Consider the following 19,047-nt stretch of genomic DNA (forward strand, 5'->3'; position numbering starts at 1 on the left):
AGCTACAATCATAATCTCGATTATTTGGGTCAATTAATGATATCACGATTATTAAAAACGATTATCCATTGACTTTGAAAACATCAATTTAATGGAGAAAAAAGATTTGACAGTATGTTTTTAACAGTTGATTACCTTGAACTTTAAGTATAACTCAACTGAAGAACCAATAAAAAAAAAATAATAATATTAAAAAAAAAATCGTTTTATTTCGATTACGCTGTTTTCGTAATCGTTGCAAGCCATAATCGTAATTGCGATTAAAATACGATTAGTTGAGCAGCCCTAACTTGTAGCTATTAATACAATAACCTAAAAACAAGTCTCCCGATGGCGGCTTAACAAAGCGGTGCAGGCAGAGAGGAAGCAGGAGGTCCATTTGGCCGATCACAGACTTCCACTCCTCTTAAATCCACCGTGACACACAGCAGATGCTCCTGCAGTGTGTTTTCATTCAGCCCATTAGGCTGGATGTTGTGAGAGACGTGAGAGGCTGTCCGGTCTTCTGCCTGCCTTTAAAGTGGGATAATGGGCAGGAGATAAAGAGCAGCGCTGCATGGCTGAGTGACACGGAACATTCTCCACTCACATCACACTTTAAGACACACGCAGGCCTGCAGAGCATCACTATGTGCTTTTACTGCTGCTGCTGCTGTGTGTGTGTGTGTGTGTGTGTGTTGTGTGGTGGTGTGTGTGTGTGTGTGTGTGTGTGTGTGTGTGTATATATGTGTGTGTGTGTGTGTGCGCGTGTGTATATGTGTGTACAGTATATGTGGGTGTGTGTGTGTGTGTATATGTGTGTGTGTGTATATGTGTGTGTGTATGTGTGTGTGTATGTGTGTGTGTGGGTGTGTATATGTGTGTGGGTGTGGGTGTGTGTGTGTGTGTGTGTGTGTGTGTGTGTGTGTGTGTGTGTGTGTGTGTGTGTGTGTATGTGTGCGTGTGGTGTGTGTGGTGTGTGTGTGTGTATATGTGTGTGTGGGTGTGTGTGTGTGTGTGTGTGTGTGTGTGTGTGTGTGTGTGTGTGTGTGTGTGTGTGTGTGTGTGTGTGTGTGTGTGTGTGTGTGTGTGTGTGTGTGTGTGTGTGTGTGTGTGTTCCTTCACATGCTAAGAGTGGAATATCTGGAAGGAATACTCCCATTGCTCACTATTTTCGAATGTTACTTCTCTCTTGATGTATTACCTTCAAATGTATAGAAGTCTATGAGAAAATGAGCCTAGTTTTCTCTTGTTTATTACCAAAGATAGTAAGTCCATGAGAACATTTAGCGAATTTTCATTTGTGTTATTACCTCAGACTGTATAGAAGTCTATGAGAAAATGTCCTTTCTTCCGGCAGTGGCTCAGTCAGTAGGGCCTTGCACTGGGAACTGTAGGGTCGCCGGTTCAAGCCCCGACCAGACCTGAGAGATTGTATAGAAGTCTACAGTACTTCTGCCCAAGAATATTTTACAATGATTTCAAATGTTTTTGATGAATTTCTGTTGTTTTCCTAATTTTCATTATCTTTCTTTTCTTCTTCTTTTACTTTAGGCATTGGAGGCGTTGATGATTAGTGTAGCAAATGTGAGTTTATATGTTTTTATAATTATGATTATATATTTTGTGATATTTTTTTATTCTGGATGTCTATCGAAAAACGTCGTTGTGTGAAAAATAATAGAATGGAACAAATGTATAAACATATAATATAAGTTAGAGTGATCAATAAAAAGGTTTAGAACTAAAATAAAATAAACATATTTATAGAAATGTAAAAAGTAACGTTTCAACTAAAGATATAATAAAATATTTATATAAACAAGATAATTAAGTTAAAGTAAAAGTGTGTTTATACACTTTTACTTTTTCCTTTTTTGACATTTATTTGTCATTTATTTTATTTAATTAAACAATTTAGCAAATGTCACAAAGCCCAATTTCCCCTGGGATAAATAAAGTGTTCTGATTCTGATGCCCTGCTCCATTCATTATTTTACCCTCAGTGGCTTATCGATAATTGCAAATTACTAGATACAAATTAGAATCCCCTTTATTGGGTGCGTCTCACTTTAGTTATTTTTCATTTCCTCGCTCCTCGGGCTCGGTATCACCGGAAGTTGATTTATCTGCGCCATCTTGAGTAGCGTCCCAGTGGCCTTATTTGTGCCCGAGGACCGAGGAGCGATAATCGAGGAACTACCAGACAGGAGACTCGCCCCGCCCCCTTACTGTGTATCGCTCACTGATTGGACGAGGCAGCGCATGCACTGATCTGGCTGCTGTCAGACGATCAGCTGTGCAGCGTCATCACAAACGGACGTCGCTTCACGTGACGCTCCGGAGGAAACGACGTCCCATTACTCTTAAAACTAATTTCCCTGCTTCCCGTGGTTTCCTTGCGTCTCTCCATGCTTCCTTGGTGGGAGGGACTAGTCGCAGGGAAAGGACGCAAGTGAGGGATGCAAGGAATCCATTTAACTGAAGTGAGATGCAGCCATTGTTTGTCGTAGTATAATATAAATACAGACGATCAGGTTTAAAAAAAGACAGTATATCATCTGTGTGTGTGTGTGTGTGTGTGTGTGTGTGTGTGTGTGTGTGTGTGTGTGTGTGTGTGTGTGTGTGTGTGTGTGTGTGTGTGTGTGTGTGTGTGTGTGTGTGTGTGTGTGTGTGTGTGTGTGTGTGTGTGTGTGTGTGGTTACAGAACACTAAAATGGACGTGTACTTCATACCGTCCACCGAGCTGCTTCAGAACCCCTCGGTTCTCGCTGTTCTTCTCTTCCTGGCGTTGATCCTGCAGAGGACCTTCCTGCAGGCATCATACTACGTTACCATAGAGACCGGCATCAACCTGCGCGGAGCCCTGCTGGTGAGTGAAGTGAAGCATTGTGGGTAGTGATGAAGTGAAGCATCGTGGGTATTTAACTCGAGACGCTTTGTTCACCCCATGCTGAGGTGTTGCTGTGAAAAGTATTTCAGAGAATGAAATGAAACAGAGAGGACATTTTCCATCGTCTTGTTTTTGGAAATGGAGACATTTCATTAATCATTTCTGTTGAATGTGTCAAAGAGTAAGGACATTTTTTTAGAAGTTCTTACTTCTCTCTTAACGGTACAGGGATTAATGGACAGAATATTGAAAAGTGAATCCCCCTTTGGATGTTTACTAGACAATAAACCTTTGGGATTAATACTGACAAGAAAGTTCAAGTAAACAAAACCCTGATTAAAGAGGACACATCCTGATGATCAGTATGTAGTGTCTCTACTTTAAAGAGTCCTCTCCTGCTGATGTTCAGGTGTATATCAGTATGTAGTGTCTCTACTTTAAAGAGTCCTCTCCTGCTGGTGTCCAGGTGTATATCAGTATTTAGTGTCTCTACTTTAAAGAGTCCTCTCCTGCTGATGTTCAGGTGTATATCAGTATTTAGTGTCTCTACTTTAAAGAGTCCTCTCCTGCTGATGTTCAGGTGTATATCAGTATGTAGTGTCTCTACTTTAAAGAGTCCTCTCCTGCTGATGTTCAGGTGTATATCAGTATGTAGTGTCTCTACTTTAAAGAGTCCTCTCCTGCTGGTGTCCAGGTGTATATCAGTATTTAGTGTCTCTACTTTAAAGAGTCCTCTCCTGCTGATGTTCAGGTGTATATCAGTATTTAGTGTCTCTACTTTAAAGAGTCCTCTCCTGCTGATGTTCAGGTGTATATCAGTATGTAGTGTCTCTACTTTAAAGAGTCCTCTCCTGCTGATGTTCAGGTGTATATCAGTATTTAGTGTCTCTACTTTAAAGAGTCCTCTCCTGCTGATGTTCAGGTGTATATCAGTATGTAGTGTCTCTACTTTAAAGAGTCCTCTCCTGCTGATGTTCAGGTGTATATCAGTATGTAGTGTCTCTACTTTAAAGAGTCCTCTCCTGCTGGTGTCCAGGTGTATATCAGTATTTAGTGTCTCTACTTTAAAGAGTCCTCTCCTGCTGATGTTCAGGTGTATATCAGTATTTAGTGTCTCTACTTTAAAGAGTCCTCTCCTGCTGATGTTCAGGTGTATATCAGTATGTAGTGTCTCTACTTTAAAGAGTCCTCTCCTGCTGATGTTCAGGTGTATATCAGTATGTAGTGTCTCTACTTTAAAGAGTCCTCTCCTGCTGATGTTCAGGTGTATATCAGTATGTAGTGTCTCTACTTTAAAGAGTCCTCTCCTGCTGGTGTTCAGGTGTATAGGAGAGGAAATAAACCCAGAAAGCACAATAGGGCCTCTTTAATCGATACCTTTGTAAAATGAATGCAGCATCAAATCCATAGTTTTAATGATATACGTCTATGTCTGTTACCTAGGCGATGATTTACAACAAGATCCTGCGTCTGTCCACCTCCAACATGTCGATGGGGGAGATGACGATCGGGCAGATCAACAACCTGGTTGCTATAGAGACCAACCAGCTGATGTGGTTCTTCTTCCTCTGCCCCAACCTTTGGGCCATGCCGGTGCAGGTAACAGCACCTCCATGCATCCAATGTTCTGTAATGATGTTGCATCAACAACTTTAATGCTGTGTGAATGTAAACTTGATTTAGTTTTTGTTATCGTTAATTTGTAAATTCAACATGTATATTTTCTACTTTCTTGTTTAATTATAGTCTTTTTAATTTGTATTATCCAAAGCCATGTCTTTCGTGCTGCTGCAACACAACATTTCCCCAAATTGGGATCAATAAAGTACTTCTTATCTCATCTTATCTTCTTATCTTAAATGCCTTTTGTAGGTGAGGAACACATCCAAATAAAATATGGAGCTGGGGAAGGGTTTTATATTAACAAGATAAATGATCAATTTAAAAACATATAATGCATTTTTTTGGGTTAAGATATCCTCCTAAGATCCCCTTAAATCCCCCTTAACCCTCCGATTGCCTTTGTTTCCCCCCCTTACTTTCGTGTTCCCGGCCAAATGTGACCGGTCCTGTTTTAACTGCTATTACATTAACACAAAAAACATTAATCATCACCAAATTTCATTTCACACCCTTTCAAACTGTACATGTTGTATCAGAGTACTGGTGTACATGAAGAACTGCAGTAAATATACAAAGAACAGACACTGAACATGTATTGGTGTGCCATGTGGGGGGAGGGGCACATAAGAGCGGGAAATGTGTCGTTGTCCTGTGTGTGCCAAGTGTGATTCACATGGGGGGATGGGCACATAAGGGGGGGGGGGGGGGGGACATCTAGAGTGTGTGTGTGTGTGTGTTATCTGATCCGGATGGTTACTACGGGAACACCATGGGTGTTACAAAGTTGACTAAATCATCCAGAATGCAATGGAAAGTGGTGATCAGCCATTGTATATGTTCAAATGTCTGTGAAGGATATCATGAAGCCTGAATGCAATCGAATGTAAAACAAAAAAGTTACGATTGATGAAAGTAGTAACTCGGTCAGATTTGACCCGAAGACAACAGGAGGGTTAAGAAAAACACCTTTTTTCTTTTAAATGTGTGACTTTAGTCAAGGTGTATTAATATTTATATTATACTTTAGTTTAGAATATTCCGAGTTTTTTCCCCATAACATTATCCCGTCCCATGGCTCTGTGTGTTTTCTCAAGTTAACAAAATAAATGTTAATATTCTTTTGTCGAATAATCACATCTTGCAAGCATATGTGTCCATGATGTGATGAAGCTAAATCAACCGTGCGACGTGAAGTGATGTCGTTAAAAAAAAAAAAAGAAATACCCAAACATTTTAAGAGTGTGGAAATATGTCACGTGCACATGTTAATCTAATATCTTTTCACTTTAGAGATTGCTAATTGCTTTTTATTTATTTGGAGACCTCAAAAAGGAGTCTAAGAAACATCTGAGTGATTTCCCCGAAGTATTACCCCCTCCTCTTGCTCCGTATCATGTACTTGATCCTAAAACGACCCTAATTCCCAGTCTGTTGACCCTGTACCTCCTCTCTCTGCAGATTATTATGGGAGTGATCCTGCTCTACTACCTGCTGGGCTGGAGCGCTCTGGTCGGAGCGTCTGTCATCGTGCTGCTGGCCCCCGTCCAGTACCTCATCGCTACAAAGCTGGCAGACACTCAGAAAAGCACACTGGTGAGCGGCTGGCTTATAGAACTGTTTATTTAAAAATGTTTCCAGAGAGGGCAAAAGTACACATGCTTTACTCAAGTAGAAGTAAAGAGGCTTTGAAGTGTACTTCAGTAGAAAGTACCCATAGCTAGCAGCTGCTTCAAAGAGTACCTGACCTCCCTTTATATTAATAGAACAATAATGTCATTGTTAGCTAATGAATGTTTCCATGCTGAACAACGGCAACATGACAACGTTTCCATTGGTCCCTCTTCTTTAGAGAAGACCAGGAAGTGATGGATACACGGATCGTGTTCCAACCAATAGGCACGCAGTGACTCTAAAGAATAATGATCACGCACCAACACACATTCAGACTAAAGGAACCAGCTGTTTGGGAAATGAGAGAAGTAGAAAGTACAGGTATTTGAGTTCAACATGAGAGAAGTAGAAAGTACAGGTATTTGAGTTCAACATGTAAGAAGTAGAAAATACAGGTATTTGTGTTCAAAGTAAAATGTCATCAGAAAATAAGTAGTGGAGTAAAGTACTGATACCAGACAAATGTACTTAAGTGCAGTAACCAAGTATTTGTACTTCATGATGTAAAGCCAGTATTTCACTGACTTTACTTTCCTCTGCTTTCAGGAGCACTCTACAGATCGTCTGAAGAAGACCTCGGAGATCTTGAAGGGTATAAAGTTGTTAAAGCTTTACGCCTGGGAGAACATCTTCTGCGACAGCGTGGAGGAAACCAGAGGGAAGGAGCTCACCAGCCTCAGGACCTTCGCCTTCTACACCTCCATGTCCAGTAAGATGGAGACAAACACCAGAGTTTAAATGATGCTCAATGCAGAAAATAGACCCTCTATGGGGATTGGTAAAGAAAGACAGGACAAGTGGTATAATAATAATATAATACAATTACAACTAAATGTAAAAAAATGATAAAGTAAATGTGACTTTGATAAGTGAATTAGTCTGTGTGTGTATAGGGAAATAAAACAGCAAGTCTTTTAGGCTTTAATTAGGGAAAAGTATTAATACTATACGGTAAAAATACTCCATTGCAAGTAAAAGCATTTAGGTATGATAAGAAAAATGTACTCAAAGTATTGGGATTAAATATAAAATTAAAATATGTATTATTTACATTTTATACTCGTTATATTCTATTAAATTATACATGTTCTTGATGTCTGTTGTCTCACATTCTCTCTCCAGTCTTCATGAACGCTGCGATCCCCATTGCTGCCGTGCTCGCCGTAAGTCACTTTCACTTCAAATCATTTCTTCCTGTATCTCCATTGTGCTGCTTCTTTCTGCTTCCTTCAACCATAGCATGACACGTGAATACCAACGAGGCTTACCGACCTTCACTTCTTGTCTCGTAGACGTTTGTGATGTCTCATTTCCTGAATGAAAAAGGCCCCACTCCTCACGAGGCCTTCGCTGCCCTGGCGCTGTTCCACATCCTCGTCACTCCTCTCTTCCTGCTCTCCACTGTGGTCAGATTCGCTGTGAAGGCTCTCGTCAGGTGTGTGTGTGTGTGTGTGTGTGTGTGTGTGTGTGTGTGTGTGTGTGTGTGTGTGTGTGTGTGTGTGTGTGTGTGTTGTGGACATGACTAAAAAAGGATGTGATCCAAACATCTAATTAAAGGAACATGGAGGAAACCTGACAGCAGGGAGGAGAAACTCTAACCTCCTCAGAGATTAGAGCTATCTGTGTCGTCACAATCATACTCGCTCAAGTGTGTGTGTGTGTGTGTGTGTGTGTGTGTGTGTGTGTGTGTGTGTGTGTGTGTGTGTGTGTGTGTGTGTGTGTGTGTGTGTGTGTGTGTGTGTGTGTGTGTGTGTGTGTGTGTGTGTGTGTGTGTGTGTGTGTGTGTGTGTGTGTGTGTGTGTGTGTGTACGTGTACATTTGACCTTAAAACGTATAAATATAACAGACGAAAGGCACCTGTAAGATCGTGTACATCCACCTGGATCCACATATTGCCGTGATCATTTTTTACTTTAGGATTGTTTATCCTTTAATATAAATGTGTGTGTGTGTGTGTGTGTGTTGGCAGTGTCGAGAAGCTCAATGAGTTTCTCCAGAGTGACGAAATCGGAGACGACAGCTGGAGGAACGGTGACATGTCTGTTTCCATGGAAGCAGGAAAGAAACACTCGGGCGGGGTGAGTGTTAACGAGTTCTAACGAGAACAGGATCAATTAACACAATTATCTTCGTAACACCAGTTTGAATTCACATCAGGGTTTCAACAGGAACATTGTGGTTTGTATTCAGTCTCGTTCATACCTGATATCTGCAGAGGATAGACACGGCTGAAAAGTAGCAGATATTCACACTTCTTTATATAATAGTTCGTGGAAAACCTTGTGGTTCTTCATCTACAAACAGTTTGAGTCTCCGCAACTTTCGGTAGAAATTTAAACATCCCACTTTTACATTACATTGCATTTAGCTGACGCTTTTATCCAAAGCGACTTACAATAAGTGCATTCGACCAGGAAGACACAACCTTGAAGAAAACAGAATCATAAAGTACATCAGGTTTCATAGAGCCAAAACATTTCAAGTGCTACTCAACTGGCTTTAGAGCCAGCCCTTTGTTAGTATATAAGTGCTTTGTTAATAGTTCTATCCTCGAGGTGGAGTCGAAAGAGATGAGTTTCAGTCTGGAAGGTGTGTAAGCTTTCTGCGGTCCTGATGTCAATGGGAGCTCATTCCACCATCTTGGAGCCAGGATAGCAAACCCACGTGTTTCTGCTGATGGGAACTTGGGTCCCCTTCGCAGCGAGGGTGCAGCGAGTCGTTTGGCTGATGCAGAGCGTAGTGCACATGCTGGGGTGTACAGTTTAACATGTCCTGGATGTAGGAAGGGCCAGATCCATTCGCAGCATGGTACGCAAGCACCAGTGTCTTGAAGTGGATTCTAGCAGTTACCGGAAGCCAGTGGAGGGAGCGGAGGAGCGGAGTGGTGTGGGAACATTTAGGAAGGTTGAAGACCAGACGAGCTGCTGCATTCTGGATGAGCTGCAGAGGTCGGATGGCACATGCAGGGAGACCAGCCAGGAGGGAGTTGCAGTAGTCTAGGCGTGAGGTGACGAGAGCCTGGACCAGAACCTGCGTGGCTTTCTGGGTCAGCTGGGGACGCATCCTCCTGATGCTGTAGAGCGTGTATCTGCAGCAGCGGGTTGTAGCAGCGATGTTTGCAGTGAAGGACAGGTTGTTATCCAGGGTCACACCCAGAGTCCTTGCAGTCTGAGTCGGGGAAACAGCAGAGGGGCCGATGTTGATTGTCAGGTTAAGAGTGGGACAATCTTTTCCCGGAAGGAAAAGCAGTTCAGTCTTGTCAAGGTTGAGCTTGAGGTGATGATCAGACATCCACTGAGAGATGTCAGCTAGACAAGCAGAGATGCGTGTGACGACCTGGGTCTCTGAGCGGGGGAAGGACAGGATTAATTGGGTGTCGTCAGCGTAGCAGTGGAATGAAAAACCATGCGGGCTAATGACAGATCCGAGCGAGTTTGTGTACAGGGAGAAGAGGAGGGGACCAAGAACAGAGCCCTGAGGGACCCCTGTAGTTAATTGACAAGGGTCGGACTTGGTCCCTCTCCAAGTTACCCTGTAGGTACGGTCTTTGAGGTATGAGGTGAGGAGGGAAAGTGCAGAGCCTGAAACTCCAAGTTCTTGGAGAGTGCGAAGGAGGATCTGATGGTTCACCGTGTCGAATGCAGCAGACAGGTCCAACAGGATGAGGACAGAGGAGAGGGAGGCTGCTTTAGCCGTGTGCAGTTCCTCAGAGACAGCAATGAGAGCAGTTTCTGTGGAGTGACCTGCCTTGAAACCAGACTGGTGCGGATCCAGAAGGTTGTTCTGATGGAGATAGCAGGAGAGTTGTTTAAAGACAGCGCGTTCAAGTGTTTTAGACAGGAACGGGAGGAGAGAGACAGGCCTGTAGTTTATAACGTCAGACGGGTCGAGAGTGGGTTTCTTTGGGAGAGGGTTTACTCTCGCCTCCTTGAGACTGTTTGGAAAGTGACCAGAAGTTAGAGAAGTGTTGATGAAATGGGTGAGACACGGTAGAATATCAGGAGCGATAGTCTGAAGGAGGTTTGAAGGGATAGGGTCCAGAGGACAGGTGGTAGGGCGGGCAGAGGTAATGAGGGTACGAACCTCACTTGGAGAGAGAGGGGAAAAGGAGGTCAGTGTGCGGGTGGAAGGTGGCTCAGGTGATCCGGCGGTGAGTAGGGGTGAGTCAGAAAAAGAAGAGCGAATATCATCAACCTTTTTTTCAAAGTGGTCAACAAAGTCGCTTGACAGAAGGGAGGAGGGGGAGGGGCTTTGGGGGGGTCCAGGAGGGGGGAGGGGCTTTGGGGGGGTCCAGGAGGGGGGAGGGGCTTTGGGGGGGTCCAAGAGGGTGGAGAAGATGGAAAATAGTTTTTTGGGATTGGAATAGGAAGATTGGATCTTATCTTGAAAGAAAGTGCTTTTTGCCTGAGAGATCGAAGCAGAGAAAGAGGAGAGGAGAGCCTGATAGGTTAGGAGGTCGTCACGGTGTTTGGATTTCCACCGTTTCCGCTCTGCTGCCCGAAGGACGGTTCTATTAGCACGCAGTGCGTCATTTAGCCAGGGAGCAGGAGGGGACTGACGAGCCTGCCCAGATGTGAGAGGACAGAGAGAGTCCAGAGAGGATGAGAGAGTAGAGAGGAGAGTTTCTGCAGCAGAGTTTGGAGGCAGGAGTTGGAACGAGTCAGAGGAAGGGAGGGCTGAGAGCACCGAGGAGGCAAAGGTAGAGGGGGAGAGGGAACGGAGGTTACGGCGGACAAGTGCAGGATGAGAAGAGATTAGTTTGTTATGTTTGGAAAGGGGTAAAGAGAATGAAATGAAGAAGTGATCGGAGGTGTGGAGCGGGTTTACAGAGAGGTTAGAAGTAGTGCAGTTCCTTGAGAATATGAGATCAAGGACACTGCCAGCTTTATGAGTCGGTGGGGACGGAGACAGTGAGAAAGCAAAGGTGGTTAACAGAGATGTTAGTTCGTCTATCTTCCCCGTCTGGAGGTTGAAGTCTCCGAGAAGTACAGCGGGAGGGCCAGTTTCAGGGATGTGTGAGAGGAGATGATCTAACTCCTCCAAGAAGTCCCCCAAGGCGCCTGGTGGACGGTAGAGAACAACAAGGGTTCATTGTATAGGATGGGTCACAGTGACGGCATGGAATTCAAAGGTGGAAGGAGTGAAGTTAGGAAGCTTGAAGAGGGAAAAGCTCCATTTGGGAGAGAGCAGGAGACCAGTGCCACCTCCTCTGCCAGTGGGTCTGGGTGTATGGGAGAAGGAATATGCTGTGGAGAGAGCTGCTGGGGTGGATGTGATGGATGGAGTAATCCACGTCTCAGTGAGAGCAAGGAAACCCAGAGACTGCAGGGAGGCGGAGCCAGAGATGAAGTCAGCCTTAGGAACAGCTGACTGGCAGTTCCACAGGCCGCCTGAAACTAGGTGCTGGATCTCAGTGGAGCACGTGGGATAGACGAGAGCGGACCGGTTATAGCGATTAGGAGATACACGGGGCCAGTGATAATTGCGAGAAGACACATGAACAGGAATGGAGAAAATACACATGATTATAGCCTGAGGGGCTCGAAAGCTAAAGAAAAGAAAACAAGACACCATGCGGTAATTAGCTCAATCAAAGTAGGATTTGCCTCCCGCAGGACTCCAATGTCTGACGCTGAAAGAGCTACCTAAAATGGACGCCTGATTGCTGAGTTCTCACAGCTGTGAGGCCACGCCCCTCTAATTAGTTAACTCTCTACAGCTGATGGGCGACAGCTGAGAGGCCCTGCCTATTGTAATGCAGGCTTGAATGCCGACTGAGACCTGAGTAACAGGTTCACGTGAGCAGATCTGAGATTTAAAATCTCTCAAAAGCGCCGTTTTAGCTACAATAACTACAGAACGATTATACAGAGTAGAATGAATGAAACAGAGAAGTCTAATTAAACAAGAATATAACTTACAGTGGCTGCTGCGTCAATAGGTAGTGTCGTCACCCGGTCTAGATGTACACATGCCACTTGTTTTACTTTCAAGCTAATTTATTTGAGATAAATGCTTAAAAACATGTTGCTTCTTAGCGACAGTAGAAATAAGACCACAGTCGATCAAAAGGCAATAATTATAAGACCCTGGTATCAAAACCACAAATGTTCCTTTAGTTTATTCCAACATGTCAGTGCCTTATGAAGAAGGGCATACTTTAATGCAAAAAAGGACTATTTTATTTAAGGTAGTGGTCTTTTGGATAAAACCAGGCACCTGTTTATCTGCAGAAAAGGAAGTCAAACTGTTAAAAAGCAGAAAGCAACGAGTAAATCTGCTGCAAAGAATGCTTCCAATTAAGATCCGAGACTCGTGCAGCTCACAGACGTCACATTACATACCTGCTGGGTAACGAAGAGCTGAAGAAACAAATCAAACATTCATGCCATTTTAAAACAGATGGTGGTAACAAAGCAATATTAATATTAATAATATAAGCGATATTCACATCGCAGGGACGTGCGATTTTATTAATCTTTTTTAATAATTTTTTTTTTAGGATGTGCGATATTAAAGTAGGGAAATAACTCAAACACCTCATGTTACAATTATTTTGCTGCTTGCTACAAAAGGAAAACTTGCGCGGCTCTCATGTCAGGGGCACTTGAGTGAGTGACATGCCGGCTCTGCATGCACAGCAAACCACCAATCACAATCACTCTTGATCAGATCCCAGCAGGCCCCGCCCCGCTAGTTTGCAGACCCTCAAAACACCGGTAAAAAATGAGCGAGGCACAGGAGGACAATACCGGCGAGAATGAAGATTTACTTCAACGTCTGCCATCTGGAACTATTTTGGATAGAAAAAGGTTCTTCTCTTCACAGATTATTTGAGGGGAAGCAACATGCATAATGATCATGACATGTTGGATCATGACTTAAGGTACGATGAGTCAACCAGTTAAGATCCAGACGTCCGTGACTAAAATCCTTCATCCGGTTAAATATAGTTAAAAAAAACGCAATATATATCGCAGGGTCATTTTTTTTCAATATCGTGCAGCCCTAATGCCAAGACATCCTTTTAAAGCAGCCCGACTGTTTTATCGACACCCTTTCATGGTTTTTAAACACGAGTATCTGTACTTCCACTTGAGTAAAGGATGTGTGTACTTTTGCCATCTCTGCTACTAAAATACCAAATGTGCATGCGGGGCAGCGCCTCCGATGAACAGGATGTTTTCTATGTGTCTGGATAATGTGTGAGCAGTGGGACTTGAACCTTCGGGGTGAACATCCTCCGTCTCAGAGGGAACCCCCGCTCCACTTCCTCTCCCCGAGGAACTGAAGCGGATGCAGGAAAGTCTTCAGTTTCATATTTATTGCTAACTTCACATCTCTCTCTCTCTGTGTTTTAATGTCCCCCTGAAGACCAAAGCCGTCAACAGGAAGCAGCCGATACGCTACCAGATGGATAACTACGAGCTGCCGACCAGGCGACAGATGAGACCCACGGAGACGGAGGATGTGGCTGTCAAGGTCAGGGTCAAAGGTCACGGTTAGGGGAATGGTTAAAGGGGGGGAAAGATTATAGGGGAAAAACTGCCATATATAATGTTTTTAAATCTCCCTGGTCCCCGGCTTGAGCTTCAGCCTCAGGAGTCATCACATACAGAGCATCAGCTAGTTCCTGAGCAGTGTCCTTCACATGCTGATATCCAAGAGAGGGAGTCACACAGTCACAAGATGGAGGAACAGAAAGCAGTCTTCAATGTTTACTTCAGATCAGCTCCACGTCAGAAATGAGCATGCTTGATGTCTCTCTCCATAGAGGCTGCATCATCATGTTCATCACATAGCTATCATCTGCCTCAAACTGTCCTGATGCTCTTCCAGGTCATCACACATCCTGTCATGTTCACAGCTACAGTTGATACCCTTGTTAGCATGCTACTCTCATGTTGGAAGAGGACATTCAGTATTTTCCATACAATCCATACTTCCGCTCCCTTTCCCCACGTTTGATTATATCTGATCTCCTGCCTTCCTTTGCTGCCAAGGTCAAATGTTCAAAAGATTTTGAACTGGGCCTTTTTTCTGACTTTGTCAGTAGTTCTCAATGAGGAGAGAGCCGTCACTTTAATCTACAGCAACAAAAGGGCTGGACCCATTTTTACTTCACAGAAAGGCGCCTGAAGAAACTGGAGGAAAAGCTCATTTCTGGCAGTGTATATCAGCAGCGGCTCAGTCAGTAGGGGCTTGGACCGGGAGCCGTACGGTCGCCGGTTCAAGTCCCCGACCAGACCTAAAATATGGAGTGTGGACTGCTACTTGGAGAGGTCCCAGTTCACCTCCTGCCCTGCCGTGGTGCCCTTGAGCAAGGCACCGGACACCGCTCACTCCCATTGCTCCCCGGGCGCTGTACACTAGCTGCCTACTAGCTGCCTGTGTGCTCTGCATGTGTGACCATTACAGAGGGGTTCATCCCTCCCATTCTATTCTTCTATCCTATAAAAAAGACCAATAAATGAAGAAGAAGCCAGGCAGACACTTGTTGTTCCTGCCGCTGAGGTTTGTAGTTCTAACACTACGGCAGTCAAACTGAGCAGGAAAAAGGGCCATTGATAATGAAGTGTGAGAGCAAGCATGTTCATGGTGAGAAAAGGGTGTCAAAGTAATTCGAAGTAGCTCCAAAAGAGGTAGAAAAAAGGCAAGTCTGTCTTGTAAAAACGGTGTCAAGATATTGAGACTTTATGATAGCCATGCAAGCACACCGTGTGGACAAAGGGTCTAAAGCCCCGGACACTCCAAGCCGATTTTGGCCTTCGATGGATGTCAGGCCGACGATGAGCGTCCTGTCGCCCTACTCAGATTGGTGTGTCCCGCACCGTCGTGTCTTTTCGGCCGTGCCGACACCTTTTTGGCCGACAACCTACCGATTCCACATGTCGAATGGGTGGGAAATCGGCCAAAGGCTGTCGGTCAAAGAAATCACTCTGATTGGCTGTTCAGCTAGCGAATCAGTGCATGAGAAGCGAAACGGAAGTGAGGGACCCAAACAAACTATTAAGAAAGCAAATGTGAGATTCCATTTACCTCCAGCTCTCGACTCAGGTTCGGGAAAGCCCCGTGAGCTTCTCGCTGTAGAGGGAACATGGAACGCACGCTATTTGTTGTTTGTTTATATCACGCAGTCTGTTCTTCTTCTCTCGGTTATCACGCAGTCTGTCTTCCGGTTGTTGCCTCTTTTGAATGACGAATACACACTACCGCCGCCTGCTGGTAGGGAGAGTTATTGCCACTCGCTTGCCGCGTACGTGCTTCTTGGCCATCGGCTGAAGTCTTTGCGGTGTGTTCCAGTGCGACACATGGCCAAGACGCAGAGACGCGAGGCGACACAACAGTTGGGTCCATCTGTGTCAGTTCTTTGGTGTCCGCTTGGTCTGTCCCTACGTTAAGGTTCGATAGCTCTTTACAGGAAATTATTTTAGACGTAGATCCTGCTTTTTTTAATGCAGCCTCTATAATCCGTCCATTATTAATCCCAGTTTCCTCCTAAAACGTAATGGTGTCCATCTTTCTTTAAAAACGTCCCTCTGTAATCGTAGCATATAGTATGTACTTTTTTCGAATTGTCAGCCCCCCCCCCCCCCGCAAGAAAAGCCAAAGGCTCATTGTTAATGAGTGAGACACACCGGAGTTGAGGATCTGTGGGGTTTATTCTCCCAAAAATATCATTTAGGCATTTAGCAGGCGCCTTATTCCAAAGCTGCCTTACTCAAGGGCACACTAGTTGTGGTGTTCCAGGCGGGATTCGAACTCGCGACCTTCTGATCATCAGCCCACCTCACTATCCATTAGACCACCAAAAAAAAATAAAAAATATTATTTTTATTATTTTTTATGAGATCCATTCGTGGCGGACGATATTTAATTGTGACGGCCCGCCACAAATAAATCAATGTATGGGAAACACTGCCATCTTATTGTAATCGTTTTATTGGCCGCTGTAAGTAATATTTGTACGAGGTAGAACCAGGTTTTTAATAAAGTAGGAGTAGAAACCTCTGTGAGACTGTGATTAGAGGAACTAGAGATGAACTCAACTCTCCTGACGACTGCTGGCACTTTTACGACCCCGCATACTGATAAAGTTTAAGGAGACCTTAGGGGGAAAGACAGCTTTATATACAGAGGGAAGAGCGGCCACTTTAATAAGAGTGGGGATAGAAGAGAGGGCAGTTAAGAGGGGGAAAGATACAATAACATAAGTAGGCCTCGTCCTTGGTTAAGTGTTTTTTAAGACAGATTTGTTATTTCCAACACACCCAAACGTTGTCATGTAAGAAGACAATAATAACTAACTTACAAACATGTTAAAAAAAGCAAAAGTTCAAAAACAGACGTTAAAAAGCCATAATACAAATGAATAGTGGTTGGTTTCAAAGTGGCATTTTAAAACCCAATTTTCACAGATTTTTAAACATATTATTATATTTTTTTGTACATGATTTGCTTCAATTATGTTCCTAGTAGTTTATAATAAAAAATAATAATGCCAGATCTCTTCTTGACAAATTGGCACTTCTAGACAGTGGATCATATAATAAAAAAATACACTTTATGATAAAGATAGTAACCATAATTAAAAGGCAATTACCGATACACAGGCTAAATCGTGTATACCTGCTATATGCTAGCTCTAAAATAAACATTAACACTTTCAGGTGTGTTTTAAACAAGATGTAGTTATAAATATATAAATACAAGTGTTTAAAGTTGTTGGTTGGGTTTAAACTGACACTATTTTTGCAGATATTTCTGTATTTATGCGTTTAATTTTATGGTGGAGGGTCGTTATCTCTCACACATACAGAGACACGTAGGAGCTGCTCTCTAATACCCATTTATTTAACAACGTCAACAGCTGTTTCATATCTCGTGTGTTTGTACATCCATGGGTCACTTCTGGGTGGGTGGAATCATACGTGTGTGTGTGTACTCTGTCTTAACAGGAAGTGTAGGATTCACACGAGAATTAGCTAACCCCTCAAAGGGCCTTGTGAATGAGTCCGACTTTTTCTCAGCGCTGCACTTCCTGTCTCTTCTCTGCAAAGACGTCGGTCACTTAATTAAAACGAGAGGAAGCGAAGGGTTTTCCATACCATCAGTCTTGGTTGTGAGGATTTGATTTATCATCTATTAAACATGACATAGGCTAAGTGTGTCACTACCCAAGCATTACACCCATATATGATATATATATAGTTTATGTTGTATTTATTGCCATCAATATGTAGCATTATCCACATTTTTTTACGTTTCTTTTAACCAATGTTATACGATTGTTTGATTTTATCCCAAAATGTGATGTTTGGGTTTGTAGTCAAACAAGATATACCACAAGAAACTCACAAAAAAAAAAATGTCTCTCTCAAACTAGCTTTGTCCACGGGGGGTATTGCCTTTTATCCATGTATTTTTCCTTAATGTTTATTTTATTAGCTTTTCTTTTTTAATGCTTAATGTCTTTCATTTCTTTTTTGTAAAGCACTTTGAATTACCCTGCGTCGAAAAGTGCTATATAAATAAACTTGCCTTGCCTTGCCTTGCCTTAAAAAAATATAAGTAAAGACACACAATTGCAAGCTCTTGAAATACTAATATGCAGTGAGGGTTACCTAGGAAATGTCGGTGTACTTTGTATGATGACAATAAAGATATATTGAATAAAGAATATCATTTTTGGCATTTTTGGTTTTGGCGCAGTGGTTAGAGCGTTGGTCATCAGATCAAGGGGCGTTGGTGAACTCCAGTTCGAATCCCGCCTCGGCCGCCGCTGCGTCAGGCCGTTGGGCAAGACACTCTACCCGCATTTACTCCTGTGGGTAATGTCCGCAGTAATGACTCTTACATGTCTAATATGTGTAATGTGTACTTAATGTAATGCATTATTATTATTTAGAATATCAATCAATATATAAATAAACATTGATTGATTGATTGATTGATTGATTGATTGATTGATATTCTTTATTCAATATCCTATCTATCCACAGTAGTATGCTGTTCTGTAGCATTGAGTGTGTCGTTCTTTGGGACCCAGGATGTTCTCCTACTGGCTCTATGCAAATAAAAAAACTCATGCAACCAGATTATGTGCAGCTCATAAGTACGTGTCTGTTGGTGTTTTTCCTAATGATATCAGCGACCATTGCACTATTGCTTGCGTTAGGAGCACTAAGTTGCCCAAAGCCAAGGGCCTTATTGTGCTCAGGCGCTGCTTCAAACACGTCTCTGAGCAGGCTTTCCTTCACGATCTGGCGGAGGTTAAATGGCACTTCATAGCGTTAATTCCATCTGTCGATGCTGCCGTCCAATTTTTTATTGATCACTTTTTATCGATTATTAATAGACATACCCCCCTTAGAAAATTCAGAGTTAAGAATAGGATCACTCCATGGTTTACTAGAGAATTATCTGATCTCATTCATGATCGAAATAAGCAATGGTCTTTAGCTAGAAAGTCTAACACTAGTGATGACTGGCTTATTTTTCGTGTCCTCAGAAATAAATGTTCAGCCCTTATTAAAAAAGCTAAAGCTGATTACTATCTGAGCTTAACCACTGATAGTTTTAATGACCATTCGAAATTCTGGAAAACAATTAAATCACTTCAGAGCAAGAAGGTTTCTAGTTTCCCACAGACACTGAAGGTCAGTGATTCTTTTATTTCAGATTCAGATGGTATGTCTAATGCTTTCAATGCTCACTTCAAAAAGGCTGGTCACATTTTTGATGAGCAAAGGCATGACTCTCTAAATCAGGGGTGTCAAACTCAAGGCCCGGGGCCAAATCCGGCCCGCGACTTCATTTTCTGTGGCCCCATAAGAGCCTGCAAAGAATATAAATATGTTTATTATACGGTTACATGTTAC

At 43.1% G+C, this 19,047-nt stretch overlaps 1 protein-coding gene across 5 annotated transcripts in view; it reads left to right on the plus strand.

Annotated features, from left to right (window-relative positions):
* Positions 1 to 19,047, plus strand: part of abcc9 (ATP-binding cassette, sub-family C (CFTR/MRP), member 9) — a 96,764-nt gene that overhangs the window by 19,763 nt on the left and 57,954 nt on the right. For all 5 annotated transcript variants that reach the window (XR_011642500.1, XM_071201702.1, XM_071201701.1 and 2 more), the window contains exons 9-17: positions 1,534 to 1,566; positions 2,687 to 2,851; positions 4,316 to 4,471; positions 5,954 to 6,088; positions 6,713 to 6,875; positions 7,289 to 7,329; positions 7,459 to 7,601; positions 8,136 to 8,244; positions 13,541 to 13,648. Coding sequence is in view for 4 of the 5 variants with exons in the window: in XM_071201702.1 (XP_071057803.1) it covers positions 1,534 to 1,566; positions 2,687 to 2,851; positions 4,316 to 4,471; positions 5,954 to 6,088; positions 6,713 to 6,875; positions 7,289 to 7,329; positions 7,459 to 7,601; positions 8,136 to 8,244; positions 13,541 to 13,648 (1,053 nt within the window). In the remaining variant the exon portion in view is untranslated. The remainder of the gene's footprint in view (positions 1 to 1,533; positions 1,567 to 2,686; positions 2,852 to 4,315; positions 4,472 to 5,953; positions 6,089 to 6,712; positions 6,876 to 7,288; positions 7,330 to 7,458; positions 7,602 to 8,135; positions 8,245 to 13,540; positions 13,649 to 19,047) is intronic.

This window comes from Pseudochaenichthys georgianus, chromosome 23, assembly GCF_902827115.2.
Source record: "Pseudochaenichthys georgianus chromosome 23, fPseGeo1.2, whole genome shotgun sequence".
In the NCBI taxonomy this organism is placed as follows: Eukaryota; Metazoa; Chordata; class Actinopteri; order Perciformes; family Channichthyidae; genus Pseudochaenichthys; species Pseudochaenichthys georgianus.